Source organism: Labrus mixtus, chromosome 15 (assembly GCF_963584025.1).
Source record: "Labrus mixtus chromosome 15, fLabMix1.1, whole genome shotgun sequence".
NCBI lineage: Eukaryota > Metazoa > Chordata > Actinopteri > Labriformes > Labridae > Labrus > Labrus mixtus.
This window is the reverse complement of record NC_083626.1, coordinates 18577766-18590727: the sequence shown is the minus strand read 5'-3', so window position 1 is coordinate 18590727 and position 12962 is coordinate 18577766. Positions and strand designations below refer to the sequence as shown.

The 12962-nt window shown below is 41.1% G+C and overlaps 1 protein-coding gene across 5 annotated transcripts in view; it reads left to right on the top strand.

Annotated features, from left to right (window-relative positions):
• Positions 1–12962, top strand: part of LOC132989743 (glutamate receptor-interacting protein 2-like) — a 34068-nt gene that overhangs the window by 10384 nt on the left and 10722 nt on the right. For all 5 annotated transcript variants that reach the window (XM_061057555.1, XM_061057554.1, XM_061057558.1 and 2 more), the window contains exons 5-15: positions 1785–1868; positions 1977–2052; positions 2702–2847; positions 4658–4805; positions 4882–5051; positions 7795–7926; positions 8163–8324; positions 9762–9948; positions 11861–12006; positions 12099–12179; positions 12468–12531. In XM_061057555.1, coding sequence (XP_060913538.1) covers positions 1785–1868; positions 1977–2052; positions 2702–2847; positions 4658–4805; positions 4882–5051; positions 7795–7926; positions 8163–8324; positions 9762–9948; positions 11861–12006; positions 12099–12179; positions 12468–12531 — 1396 coding nt within the window. The remainder of the gene's footprint in view (positions 1–1784; positions 1869–1976; positions 2053–2701; positions 2848–4657; positions 4806–4881; positions 5052–7794; positions 7927–8162; positions 8325–9761; positions 9949–11860; positions 12007–12098; positions 12180–12467; positions 12532–12962) is intronic.

The window sequence follows — 12962 nt, the reverse complement described above, 5'->3', positions numbered from 1 at the left end:
TAAACTTGTGGGGGAACAGAAACATCTGCCAGTGCAAAGGAAGCAATAGATTGCATATTAATCAGGACCAGCAAACAAAACAACTTTGAACCTTAGAACTGAGTTCTGTATTACAACGCAGAATTTGTGATTAGCAAAATTGCTTCAGTGTTCACTTCTTACTCAGATACTCAGGCGAGAGATTAAACTGCGTAAAAGCAACTCATACTGACCAATCAAGATTGTCCCCTTAACAGTAAAAAACAGTACCCGTAACAGATTTTCCTGGTATTTTTCACATGATGAGCTATTCATTGTGCCTTAATTTCTATTAAGATATTCTACAACAGAGCTGATGGAAGCACAAAGGCCAGGAGACTGATGCGGTTATACGATATGAGAGTAAGCCTCTGATGCTTTGAATCATGTTTATTTATGTTTGTTGACACTGAAGGGGTTGTCGCTGAAATATGGCTCATTCTGTCATAAGCACTATTAGAATACATCAAAGCAACACATTCATTGTATAGATTACACAGACGTAATTAGAGTCAGTTGCACTTGTGCTCTGAAGATTTCCAAATCATTTGATGCTTCTTCATTTGCACATTAACACAGTCGGTGAGTTCTGCCATCTGCCCCTATTGCAGCTGTGTTGCTTTTAGCCCGGCTTTAGTGTTTCACTCACACATTTCTTTCCTGTCACAGTTTTCTCTAAGTTTGTATAATATGCCGCTCTGCTGCCAGTGCATATCTTCATATTTGTAACGCCCTTTGTGTTTACTTCAGTTGGGTTTGTAAACCCAGATAGACATAGTTATCCTGGCTATTTTGAAGCTGCTTCGTTTGTACAGGCCTCAGGGCTTCCAAGAGTCATGTTGAGGTCACCCGCACCTCCAGAAGGCTCAGCATCCAGTTTAAGCATGTCTGCAGTCCTCTCTTCTATCTTAAACTGTGGCTTTTTCTCTATGTTTATGTTTTTTTTCATGTGTTTTTCAGACGCTTTTATTTACTCATACAACCAAAAAGCCGTCTCTCATTAAGTGAATCAGTTATTGGCAGGTCAAATGATGTCTGGATGTCAGTTGAAAAGTTTTAAATAAATATATCCAAACTACAAATGATTGTTCTTGGAAGCCTTTACATAATTATGAAGCAAATCGACTTCATTGGGAAAACATTACCATAGTATAGCATCAATAGTTATATCTATAAAATATCAGTAATTATTATTATTTATTTTCCACATGTAATTCACCAAGTCAATACTTATTGAGTCTTACTTGATCAAGACACCAGCCTCAGAAAGAGAGACATTCTCAAGGCGATGTATCATGGCCGCTCACAGCTCTGAAATCGTTAGTGTGGGTCAACCACACTATGATTCCCCCCAGAATAATTGAACACATTTCAAACACTTCTTTGTTCATTCTTGCGATTCAGCACTCACTCAAATCATACTGTGATCAGCACTATTGGTAGAGTCTTTGTCTCTCAACTGGAAGCAACATGTCCGATGTGTCCTTGGGTAAATCACCCCGAGTTGCTCCCCCTGCTTCGGCGTATGAATGTGTATGAATGGGATTTGTACTCCTGATGGTCACTTTACATAGCAACCACTGCGTGAATGGGTGTGAATGTGTAGGTGTGACATGTGGTGCAAAAGCGCATTGAGTAGTTAGAAGACTAGAAAAGCGCAATACCAGCTCAAGTTCATTTACCATCAACTATTTTGTAAAGCTTCACACACTGCAGATACCCGAGGGGGATAATAATTATCTGAATGTGTTGTCCTCTTCTCTTAGTCCAGACCCCGTCAGGAGTCATAACCAAAACCATAGAAGTGTGTTTACACAAGGAGGGAAACAGCTTTGGGTTTGTCATGAGAGGTAGGTGCTTGACCGGATGTCGTTGTGAGATTTTAATTTTAGTCGAAATCTTTCGCCTTTGGCACTGATTTATTCGCTCTTACCGTTTACATTTTTTTTTTTTTTTAGGAGGCTTCCATGAGGACTGGCGCAGGTCTCGTCTTCTGGTGGTGACGTACGTGAGGCCCGGAGGTCCTGCTGACAGGTGAGAACGTGGATTGATGTTTGTGTGCGCACAAGCGCTGCTATTTGTGTTCCTTGTATGTCCTGGATGTGCATGAATGAGCCTATTCAAATAATTGTATATGTGCATGCATGTGTGTATTTACTGAAGATGTATGGCCTGATGGATATGTGTTTTGCTAATTGCCTTATGCTTGTCTGCAAAACAGTATTTCTATTGGATTAGAATCTTTGGAATAACGCTTTTGAATGATTGAACTATAAAGTTGATGTGTTAAAATCCATGTGCACGTTATTTCTTTTGCATCAGCATACACTCTGCGTGAAATCGTGGCTGTGACACATTCTGTTGAGTGTATTTTATCTTCAAAGCAGAAAGGGCACCACTCATCCTGCAGGCTAACGCAACATTGCACTTTTCTTACACACACACACACACACACACACACACACAAAAACGAATCCAGAGAACCAAATCACTGGAGCAACCGTAATTCGCCATCAAAGACTTTTACGGCCGTTTATCTCGCTTATCCTTCATCTCACCTGGGAGCGAACGCTCATGTGGAACTGTTTAATGATTTACTGTGACTGCCCGCCTAAACGCTTGTATGAGCATCTTGCACAGGTTACTTTATTCTTCTCCCTGTCTGCTTTCTGTGTTACTCCAGAGAGGGCACTCTGAAAGGCGGAGATCGGGTTCTGAGCATAGACGGGATGCCTTTAAACAGAGAGAAGCATGCAGACGCCCTGACCATGCTGATGCAGAGTGGCCAGGAAGCTCTGTTCCTGATTGAGTATGACGTCTCTGTCATGGGTGAGCACACACACACAGGGAATATGTGCAGGCATGGTTGGGCAGCTTTGCTCTGAGGGTAAATAATGTGGCTGCTATGGCTCTGTCAACGTGCGTGAGTGTGTGTGCTGGAGACGCCACTAGGGGAGTCACACTGGCCCATGAGCACAATTCAGCTCGGAAAGGGTAGATGGGTAATATTCAGTGTATTATTGTAACATGAGTGTCTCTCTACACTCTGTACCCATGTAGGTTCAATCTAAATAGTCATACCCTAGTTCATTCAATGCTTGTCAGACAGTGAACGTCACCCCTTATTAACATTTATTCAATCACACAAGTTTTGTTTTGTTGCTTTCAAAGAAATTGAGCGAGGTTTAGGTAGAACATCTCCCCAACGCAGGGGACTTAAAAAGAGACAGATTTGAGCAGGAATTGTTCAAAATTGAAGCAGCAGAGGCCAAAATATCTCGACATTCAGGTGAGTAAAGGAAGAAAAAATACTGGATCCTACATTTCCCACAATGCAATCAGCCTGGTTAATTCTCTTGCCTCCACAGTTAGTGAAGCCTTTTGATGTAAAAATGTAGTCCTCGTACTCAGGCCTAAACAAACATGATGACATCACTGTGACATTATCTGCGTCTCTGGAGGTACAGATGAATTATGAAACATTCTTGGCAGTCATCAGCTGGACCACTAAAATGCCTTTTACTTGGTATGATCCATGTATATGCATAATCGAATCTTTCACACTTGACTGAATTTATTTTTGGGCATTTTTTGAAAAATTGGATGCAGTTAGTTTTCATTGCATGACTCTAAAGCTATGGAAAGGGAAAACAGACTAACTGCAGATTGAAACTGTTATTTGGTCATGGTGACTAATTCTCCAGAAAAAATCTGCTCTACTCTGTCTAAAATAGGGCAGGTCACCGAGGACTTTTGACACAAGTGACTTCTCTGTATGTGGAAGTTCAGGCCTCCTGCCTACAGAGTGAGCCAGTCAGAGGGTTCAGAGGGTTCAGAATTTTCAGAAAAATGTGTGTCTGTGTTTGCTTGTGTGTGTGTGTGTGTCACATATTCTTTATAGCATGGGTTCCATTCTCAAAGTATTAAGAGCAATCATCCCATCATTGTACGCGGAGTGGAAACACTTCAGCTGTCACTTCATAACTGCATCCAGAAAGTCTCTTTGTCATTGCTTGAGTCGGGATAGTTAAATGCCTGGTGTCAAAATATCCCAGTGCTAAAAAAAACAAAAAGTGTATCTATATTACTCATTTGTCATTGAGACAAACAAATGTCCTCTACTGCCTGCTGAATAAACTCGTGTTTCCAAACTCCAGCGTGTGCTAAATGTCCCATTTTCACAGAGTATCTTTTACGTACCTGTAATATAAAAACATCAAATAAAAGAAAGGAGACTGGCTTTTCAAAGACTCCTGACTTTACTGACACAGTATTTTCGACATTCCCCCCCCCCCCCAACAACTAAATATTTTTGTTTGAGGTAGAAGTAGGAGGTCTGTGTGGTAAACATCTAGAGAGTTTCACCTATAAAATCCATAAAAAAAACATGCAATAAGATGCATTTAAAATACAAACTGAGTCTAAAGACTAGATGTATTCATGTTTGAAAGGTTAGGATGGAGTGCAATATGTACATATGAAAGTTTTAAACTAGCACATAGATAACGATGCTGGGAGAATCAGTGTAATGTTTTTTTTTTCATTCCAGAGGTGAAAAAGGTATGTTATTGTTCATGCTTTAGATGCATCCAGTGATCTTGTCGGCCTCCATCATATCTGTGTGTCGTATCTGTTTCAGAGGCGGTGCAGCAAGCCTCAGGCCCTCTGCTGGTGGAGATAGTGAAAGGTCCCTCTGCCAGCTTGGGGATCAGTCTCACCACGACAATATACAGGAGTAAACAAGTTATTATCATTGACAAGATCAAGCCAGCCAGCGTGGTGGAAAGGTATAACCCACATCTTACACATTTAACACCTCCCAGACATTTCCTGACACTGGCTGCCTCTGTGTCGCTCTCTCAGGTGTGGAGCGCTTCATGTAGGAGACATTATTCTGTGTATAGATGGGACCAGCGCCGAGCACTGCTCTCTGATGGAGGCCACGCAGCTACTCGCCAGCTCCTCTGACGTCGTCAAACTGGAGATTCTGCCAGCGAGTCAGAGCCGACTTCCTGTTAGGCCACAAGACACAGGTATGTCCTCGAGGTGATGCAGACAACACAGCAGATCCCTTAAAGATCTGAGAGACGCGAGAATCATCAGTGAAAAAAACCTATGAAGTGACATATTTTCTAATAAATCCACTGTTTGTAAAGTGTGATAAAATATCAGTCAATTATTTAGAATTCAAGCTGACTTCTACAAATTATTTATGTGCAATAGACCATCAGAAAAGCAAAAGAAGTTTGATAAACAATCACATACAACGGTGAAGGGCTGAAATATTCCTGGTGGATTCAGAAACTGTTTGACATCTTAAAATTAACAAGTAACACATGATAACAATTTTGTGAAGATTAAGCAAAAGCTACACTGCTTTAACTTCAAACTATACAAATAAGGCATGTAGATAATTTTCATTTGTCACAATTTAATGGCACATTTTTTTTAAAAAAAGTGAAAATGTGGAAATGTGCAGTGCAATGCAAAGGTTGCAAAGAGGAAGTTGTTTTGAGTGTCATGCAATCATTTCAATCTAATAAAAGAAGTTATTTTGGTGCATTGCGGGAAATAAGCACGTTGTCCTCGACATATGTAATGTGACGGCTCTGCTCTTAGTTATTTTACCTACAGCTGTAAGGAGCCTGGCTGCCTCCCAACAGTCTCTTTCTATACGCTGTGAATCAGCCTGAGTATGCGAGTCTTTGTGTGTGTGCATGCTGCCAGCAACAATCCTTCTGCCTTCGGGTACACACTCCTTCCTATGCCACTTGCGTGCACACAAACATACACTGGATACATTTTCCCTCCATCTGAGATCATGCTCGCGCCATGTTCTGCTCACTCTTTCTGGGTCAGCAGCTGCAGGGCTCCTTTACATGTGAGCATGGACACAAATCACACAACAAGACAGAGGGAAAGAAGATGTAGTTTGGTCTTCTCTTGGGTCATTCTCTCCTTTTTTTTAATTATTCAGTGTTTTTTTTTGTCTGGTTCAGTGTGCAGCATTTCACTCTTATCTCTATTTACTGAAAAAACAGAAAACTATTTGGTTTATCATCTGAAGCTCATAAAGCTCCTATTGTTATTCATAATGGAAAAAAAATCAAGACTCTTTTTTAAGTCTTGGGTGTGATGATCGACTATTTGTTGTCCTGGAAAGACCGTATTTAATGCGTCTGCAAAAAGACAAAACAGAGAATTTATTTTCTCAAAATTCTTGTTTTGTTTTTTACATCTGTGATTCTAAACTTCCTGACAAAGTCCTAACAATAATTCAGTCAATCAATCAATTTGCTAATGAGCAGACTTTTACTTAAACAGAGGGTTTAATCCTTTGATGAGAGCATAAAAATAACCACTTTACCAGACAGCTTGAACTGCATATGCTCCTGTTGACCATTGACCTGTCTCCTGTCAGAGTGCAGCACAGGCATTCCTTCACTGTAAAATAACAGACAGGTAACACATCCTCTGAAATTTCTATTTAATAGTGATTCACTTCAAGAATTAGGCACCATGACGTTACGATAAAATAAAACCACATTTTCACAGCTTCCTTTCCTCCGGGATAAGGCGTGATTAAAAGATGCAATTTGTCTAATCTCCTCTGGGGATTTAATAAGACTGATACAGCCACTGAGAGATTAGGAGTTAATGTTTCTTTCCGCCCGCGTAGATAGCAAAAACATCATTTCTTGGAGCGCTTCCCCTAGGTGGGCTTAGCGTAAGCCAGCCGAGTTGAGTCTTTACAGGTTTTTGATTGAGCTCGATAGAAACTGGCTCTCTGAAAAGGGCCGGAGGGTCTCCTCTGTGTATTCTGATTGCATACAGCTGGATTTAACCAGGTTTCATGAAGATGGCAAACCTCCCAGGCACTAATGCAGTCATCCATGTTTCCAGCAAATCCTTCATCCATGTGAGCAAGTTGTTGGAGATTAGACCCTCGCAAATGACACATCAAGGATTACTGTCACATGTCACTGTCTGTGACAATTTCAGCTGCATGAATCTGTGAATGCAATGTTAATTAGGGAGGTGTGTGTTATACAGGAGGTCAGTCTTTTCCCTTTGAATGTTTCACAGATATTTGACCAAATGCAACTTTTTATACAGGCTTTAAAATGAAGGGTAAGATCCCCTTCAGAATAACCACTATTTGGCTCTTTGTGTCATTTAAAGTGCAAACAAATGTCAGCAGAGTTGATTATCAACCAGTGTTAAAAAACATATAGACCAATCAGATGCAGAAACATGCCCTGTCATCATCAGCAATCAAGCTTTCAGCTGCGCCCAATCAAGGTTAACCACGTCTCACTTCTAGTTTGAAAAAAAACCAAAACATTAGATGATGCCAAGCAATCAACTTTCTCGGATTGTTTTAGCGCCTTCGGTCTTTTTTGAAAATAAAATGAACGAAATGATCTCCAGTTTGCACTCAGCTTATTGGAAGCTTGCTAGAAAAAGTTAAGATATTTTTTTGAATGTTTCTTTCGGACCCTGCACCACTTTACATTGAGTCTGTTGAGCATTGTGTCTGATTCTTAGAAGAACATCAAAACACATTAAACCACAGGATTAAATCTACTGTACCATGTCCAAAACAAATTAGATCAATTACCTTGCTTTGAATTTCCCTCCTGGCACTGTGTAGTGTGGTACACATTTACACATTGGAATAAAAGCAAGATTTCATGGCTATGATCTAGAGACGTGCACAACAGAGGAGTGGATCTGTTTTACTTCATGGGTGCATTTGCCTCTGTTTTGTTGCAGTAAAAGTGCAGAAAAGCAACAATCACCACTGGGACCAAAGTAGCAGCAACTACTGCCATCCCCCACATGGCAGCCACGGCAAGGCATGGAGCAGCCCGAGCCACCCACACAACCAGCAGGACCACTGCAAAAGTAAGTTATCACTTGTGACAGCACTGCTGCTGGCAAGACACCATGGAGGGAGCCTTTTCTTCAGCACGTTTTGTTAAATATTTTCCTATAGGTTTACTCCAACACTGTTACCCCTTTTCTTTTCTTTTGTTGCATGTTTTCTTTGAGCACACTCTGATCCTGCTACTGACGCTGAAAACAAAATGTCATGTTAGTACCTGCCCTTTGAAACGTGTAGGTGCTATGTCTCCTTTCAGCTCTGGTGAGTGGTGGCTTCTCCCCTTCCTCCACAGCCACCTCAGGCTTCAGCAGCCAGGGCAGTAGCACACTGCCCTGCCCCATCCCAACCGTTGCCCCCAACAGCCCTCGCAGCTCCACCGGCAAGAGGAGGACCAGAAAGAAGGACCACAAGAGCTCATGTATGAAACATACCTCTCTTTCTTAGAAATAATGGTGATGCAACTTAATGATATCTTGAAGGTTACAGTTTCTGCTTCTGCTAGGTTGTTTGTGTGTCTGTGTCTTTGTGTTGTTTCCCCCATACAAGTCAAAAACATTAGGCTAGTAGCAGAAATGTGTCTTTCAATAATGTAAAACAGTTCAATAGCATCAAAAAACATTTTTAATTTGTTTGAAAAATAACTTTTGCAGTAAGTAAAGTTAATTTATATAGCACCTTTTAAGAACAGATGTCACAAAGTGCTTCACAGTAAAGAATTGAGAATTTGTAATAGGCTACATTAGTTTTAGTTATCCACATGTTCCTGACAAACTGGCAACTGAGTGTTTCCAGATAAAATAATTCTAATGAGCCCCGCATGGCACAGGTGAGAAATAAACAAGACGTTTGTAAATCCATTCCTAGGGTTAACAGATCCGTGCGCACATTTTACAAATTCTTACGCACAGATTACAAACCTGTGCTCGTGGCTTAAAATACATTCACATGGTTTATAAAGTGTGCGCAGAGTTTTGCAAATCCGTGAGCAGGGATTTGTAATAGTAAGGATTTGCAAACTGATTTTGATTTTTTTCTTACCTGAGCCTTTGGGGGCCCAGTAGAAGACTACTACCACAAAATAACTTTAAAAAGCTACCAACAAATCAAATAAAGATGAAAGAATTGAAAGACTATTGTCCATTTGTCATTATATAAATATATTCATTGGATTCTTGTTAGCCTTAACCTTTGTTTTTTGTGCATATTAGCAAGTATAAGCAGGCTAACACACTTCACCAGGACAGAAACAAAAAAACTGATCCCGGTATAAGCAGCATGATAGCTTGTCCTTTTAAGCCATGGGTTGTGAGAAGGTTAACATGCTAGTATTAGCATCTAATTGTTCATTAGTTCAAGCAAACGTAGCTGCTAGCAATGCTATATACTTACATTCTTGTCAAGTATATTTTTTTAAAATGCTGTTAGCATTAAAAAAAGGAAGTTTGAGTAACATTAATTTTGTTACACTGGAGGCAAAAAAAACTCTGATAATGAGAACAGAAAGCTATCTGAGAGCTAAAGGCTTTTTTTGGGGGTAATTTTGGTGAACTGACCTTTTTAAAATGTTCACAGCTTTGTTAAACCAACTTGCACTCGTTTTTTGCCCCCTTAGTGTGTGAACAGATTTGACTGATCCCTAATGTTAGCATGGCTGACGCTAACTCTGATATGTGACTCATTCCCTATCCATTCCCATGTCCTCTCTGTGGGTGCAGGAGCCCCCCCCCTCTGTGTTTTGTCCATCACAATCCCTTGTTCCCTTCATTTATCTGTCACTTCTCCACTAATATCTATCTCTGATGTGTCTCCTCTCTCTCTCTCTCTCTCCCTTCCTCCACCCCACTCTGTCCCATAGTATCCCTGGCGTCAAGTTCTGTCGGCCCAGGGGGGCAGATTTTTCATGTGGAAACAAGCGAGGTTGTCCTGAGGGGGGATCCGCTCACAGGTTTTGGAATCCAGCTGCAGGGGGGTGTCTTTGCCACAGAGACCCTGTCTGCTCCTCCAGTCATCCGCTTTATTGAGCCCGACAGCCCAGCTGAGAGGTAACGCGCTGAGACACCTAACAAAAAAACAAATATCATATAGAGAGTCACCTTCAACTACACTGCCCCAGTGCTAATCATTCAGCCTCATGTGGAAAACAGCTCATCTTAGCCTGATGTCTGGATGAGTATTAAGCTGAAGGCATGCGCTCTAGGACTGCATTTGTCTCATGCAGTGGTTCCTGAAATTGGAACTTGTAAAAAGCCCCCCCAGGATGCATTGTGATAAACTTTAATTTGTCCAGTACTTTGGGTTTTGTGGATGTTGCTATTGCTCTTAAACACAATGAAGCAGTAGGAAATACTATTTTAACAACTACAGTGTAAACCTGCTCTGTCAGCAGTTTCACAAGATTTCATGCATCTGTATTTGGCACTGTATGAATAAATAATGGTTTTATTTTTTGATCGTGAAAAGCCCCTCATATTGGTCTGTGGTACTGTATTGATCAAGGCTGCATGTTGCAGTCTTATTAACACACAGTTCCGATCAGTACACCAGAGAGCTGTATTTGTCCTTGTCTTGTAAGATTAATGACGGTGTCTGCAGGCAGTGCGAGGTCTTTCCCCAAGGGTCTTGCACCACGATTAGTCCAGGAGCAGTCAAGATAGAAGTGACTCAAGTACAGTATCCGCCTGTGATGTTGGTGTCTCAGCCTCCACACAAGGTTAACAAGCAGCCGTGGCCAGTGAATTAATAACAGTTGACAGATCTGCTGTGTTTCCCCTTGTAATTAGGGGTCTGATTAAACGTGTGATATTTGTTGTTTTCTGGATGAATATGCACTCGCCTTGCTGAAGTGTCTAGTGAAGTTCACATAAGGTCAGTGTTCAAGAGTGTTTATTTCAAGGCCTGGAAGCTTTTTTGAGTTCATGTTATAGATGGCATTTTAAACATTCATCCTATATGACATGTGGTGTCAGATAGCATGAATGTGTCGCTCGTCAGAATACTTTTACTGAAAGCAGAAATCCTAACAAATCCTTGCTGATGCTTGAGTGGACAATGTGACTTAAAGATTTGTTGGTACTACTTTAGTGTCTTTTATTATAGAGGAAGACAGTGGGTAGAGTAGTAAACTGGGATGAATGACGCGTGTCAAATCACCAAAAGTTAGAGTGGAACCTGAGCCGCCCGGCACACGATACAGCTGCCAGTCCCTAGAAGATAAATTGTAAAGGTGACTAGAGCGCATAACCGGTTGTTTTGCTCACTGATTTATTATCTAAGTTCATTGAGGGAAAACATCCCGATGTTCCTGCTTCATATTGTTGTTTTTGTGTTTAAACAGTTGCTCTGAGGGTCTTGAAAGTTCTGCTTTTTGAAAAGTTTTTCTTCAATATCTATTACATATTTCCAACTGTTTTATCCCTCTGTGTGAGTTTGTGAGCAGACTGCTAGTTTTCTTAATACCATCAGGTGTTTGTTTTATCTATCAATAAATAATTACGCAAACCATCAGTGATGATAAGGTAGGCTCTATAACAGAAACACCTTTCAGTGCAAACTCTGGTGTAGAAAATAACCTAAAGATCACATTAAGACTTTTGTTTTCACAGTGTTGCTGGCTCGCTTGCTGTTTCCATGGGAACTGACAATGAAATATAAACACGCAATATGATATTAAGTTTCTGGAAATTCATGAATAGACTTTAACCTTTGGTCCTTGGTAGTGTTGTGCTCGTTGTCACTTTTTTGGAATTTTCAAGACTACAAATTGGCAGACATTTTTGTATGTATTAAAGATGAGACGTCCCATAACATTTTCAGCTAATCACATGTCTTAACATTTGTGTTTCTTAATTACCGGGTAAACATTTGTGGGTGATCCAGTTTTGAAAGGACCTTTTCTTCCACTGATGGGCTTGTGTGTGTGTTTGTTTGTGTCTGTGTGTGTGTGTGTGTGTGTAGGTGTGGGCTGCTGCAGGTTGGCGACCGATTGTTGTCCATTAATGGGATCCCAACTGAAGATGGCACTTTGGAAGAAGCCCATCAGCTGCTCAGAGACTCGGCTCTGGCCAATAAAGTCACAGTGGAGGTCGAGTTCGATGTTGCAGGTATCATATCGAGTAGATATCTAATGATGAAACCGGAGTGTATACGCGATCCACCCTCCCTGAATCGTGTCTTTACTTTATTCAATGAATAGAGTCGGTGGTTCCCAGCAGCGGCACCTTCCACGTCAAACTGCCAAAGAGGAGAGGAGTGGAGCTGGGCATCACTATCAGTGGTGAGTTGGGTAACACTGAGATGTACAGCAGGGGGCAGTGTTGTTTCATATCACCCCACAGAGCCCACACATTATAGAGCTCCTTCGAATCAATGTTCTGTGATCCATAAAACTCAGGCTTGCAAAACAATGAATGCACATACCTCATTACCTCTGAACAATACTGGCCTGCACCAGTGTTCATCAAGTGCAACAACAGGAAAAAAGCATGTTGGTGGTCATATTGGTAAGAGTTAACATAGTTATATTTTTACTTAAACTGATGTAAATATGTTCTTCTTTAAACAGCAAGTAAGAAACCTGGCAAGCCCCTCATCATCTCTGACATCCGTAAAGGAAGCATAGCACACAGGTACGTCCTATCATCAATCATGGCTAACAGTTATAGGGAGACATCGCCGTTTAATGATCTAAGGTTTTAATTTCAGGTCGTGATGAAGATACATTATTTCTAATCACTTCACCGCTCAGGGTGAACAAGGTATTTGAGGCTTATGTAGGATTATGAAAGAACAAAAATAAAATTGTTTGGTGAATCCGCCGTGTAATTCGAGCCTAATTGGATTGAGCTATCAAAACTGGATCAGTAGGGCAGAGCAGACACATCTCAGTTGGGCTCAGTGTTGATTAGGTTGAGGGCGAGGTGAGGGTCATCCCCAAAGGATCCCACTGAGACATTCAGCTAATGGGATTCTCATATTGAGTCAGAAGGAAGCGGCTCCCTGCATGCTCCCAGTTAACAGTTGTGGTTCTCTCTCTCTCTCTCTCCCTCTCTATTTCTCT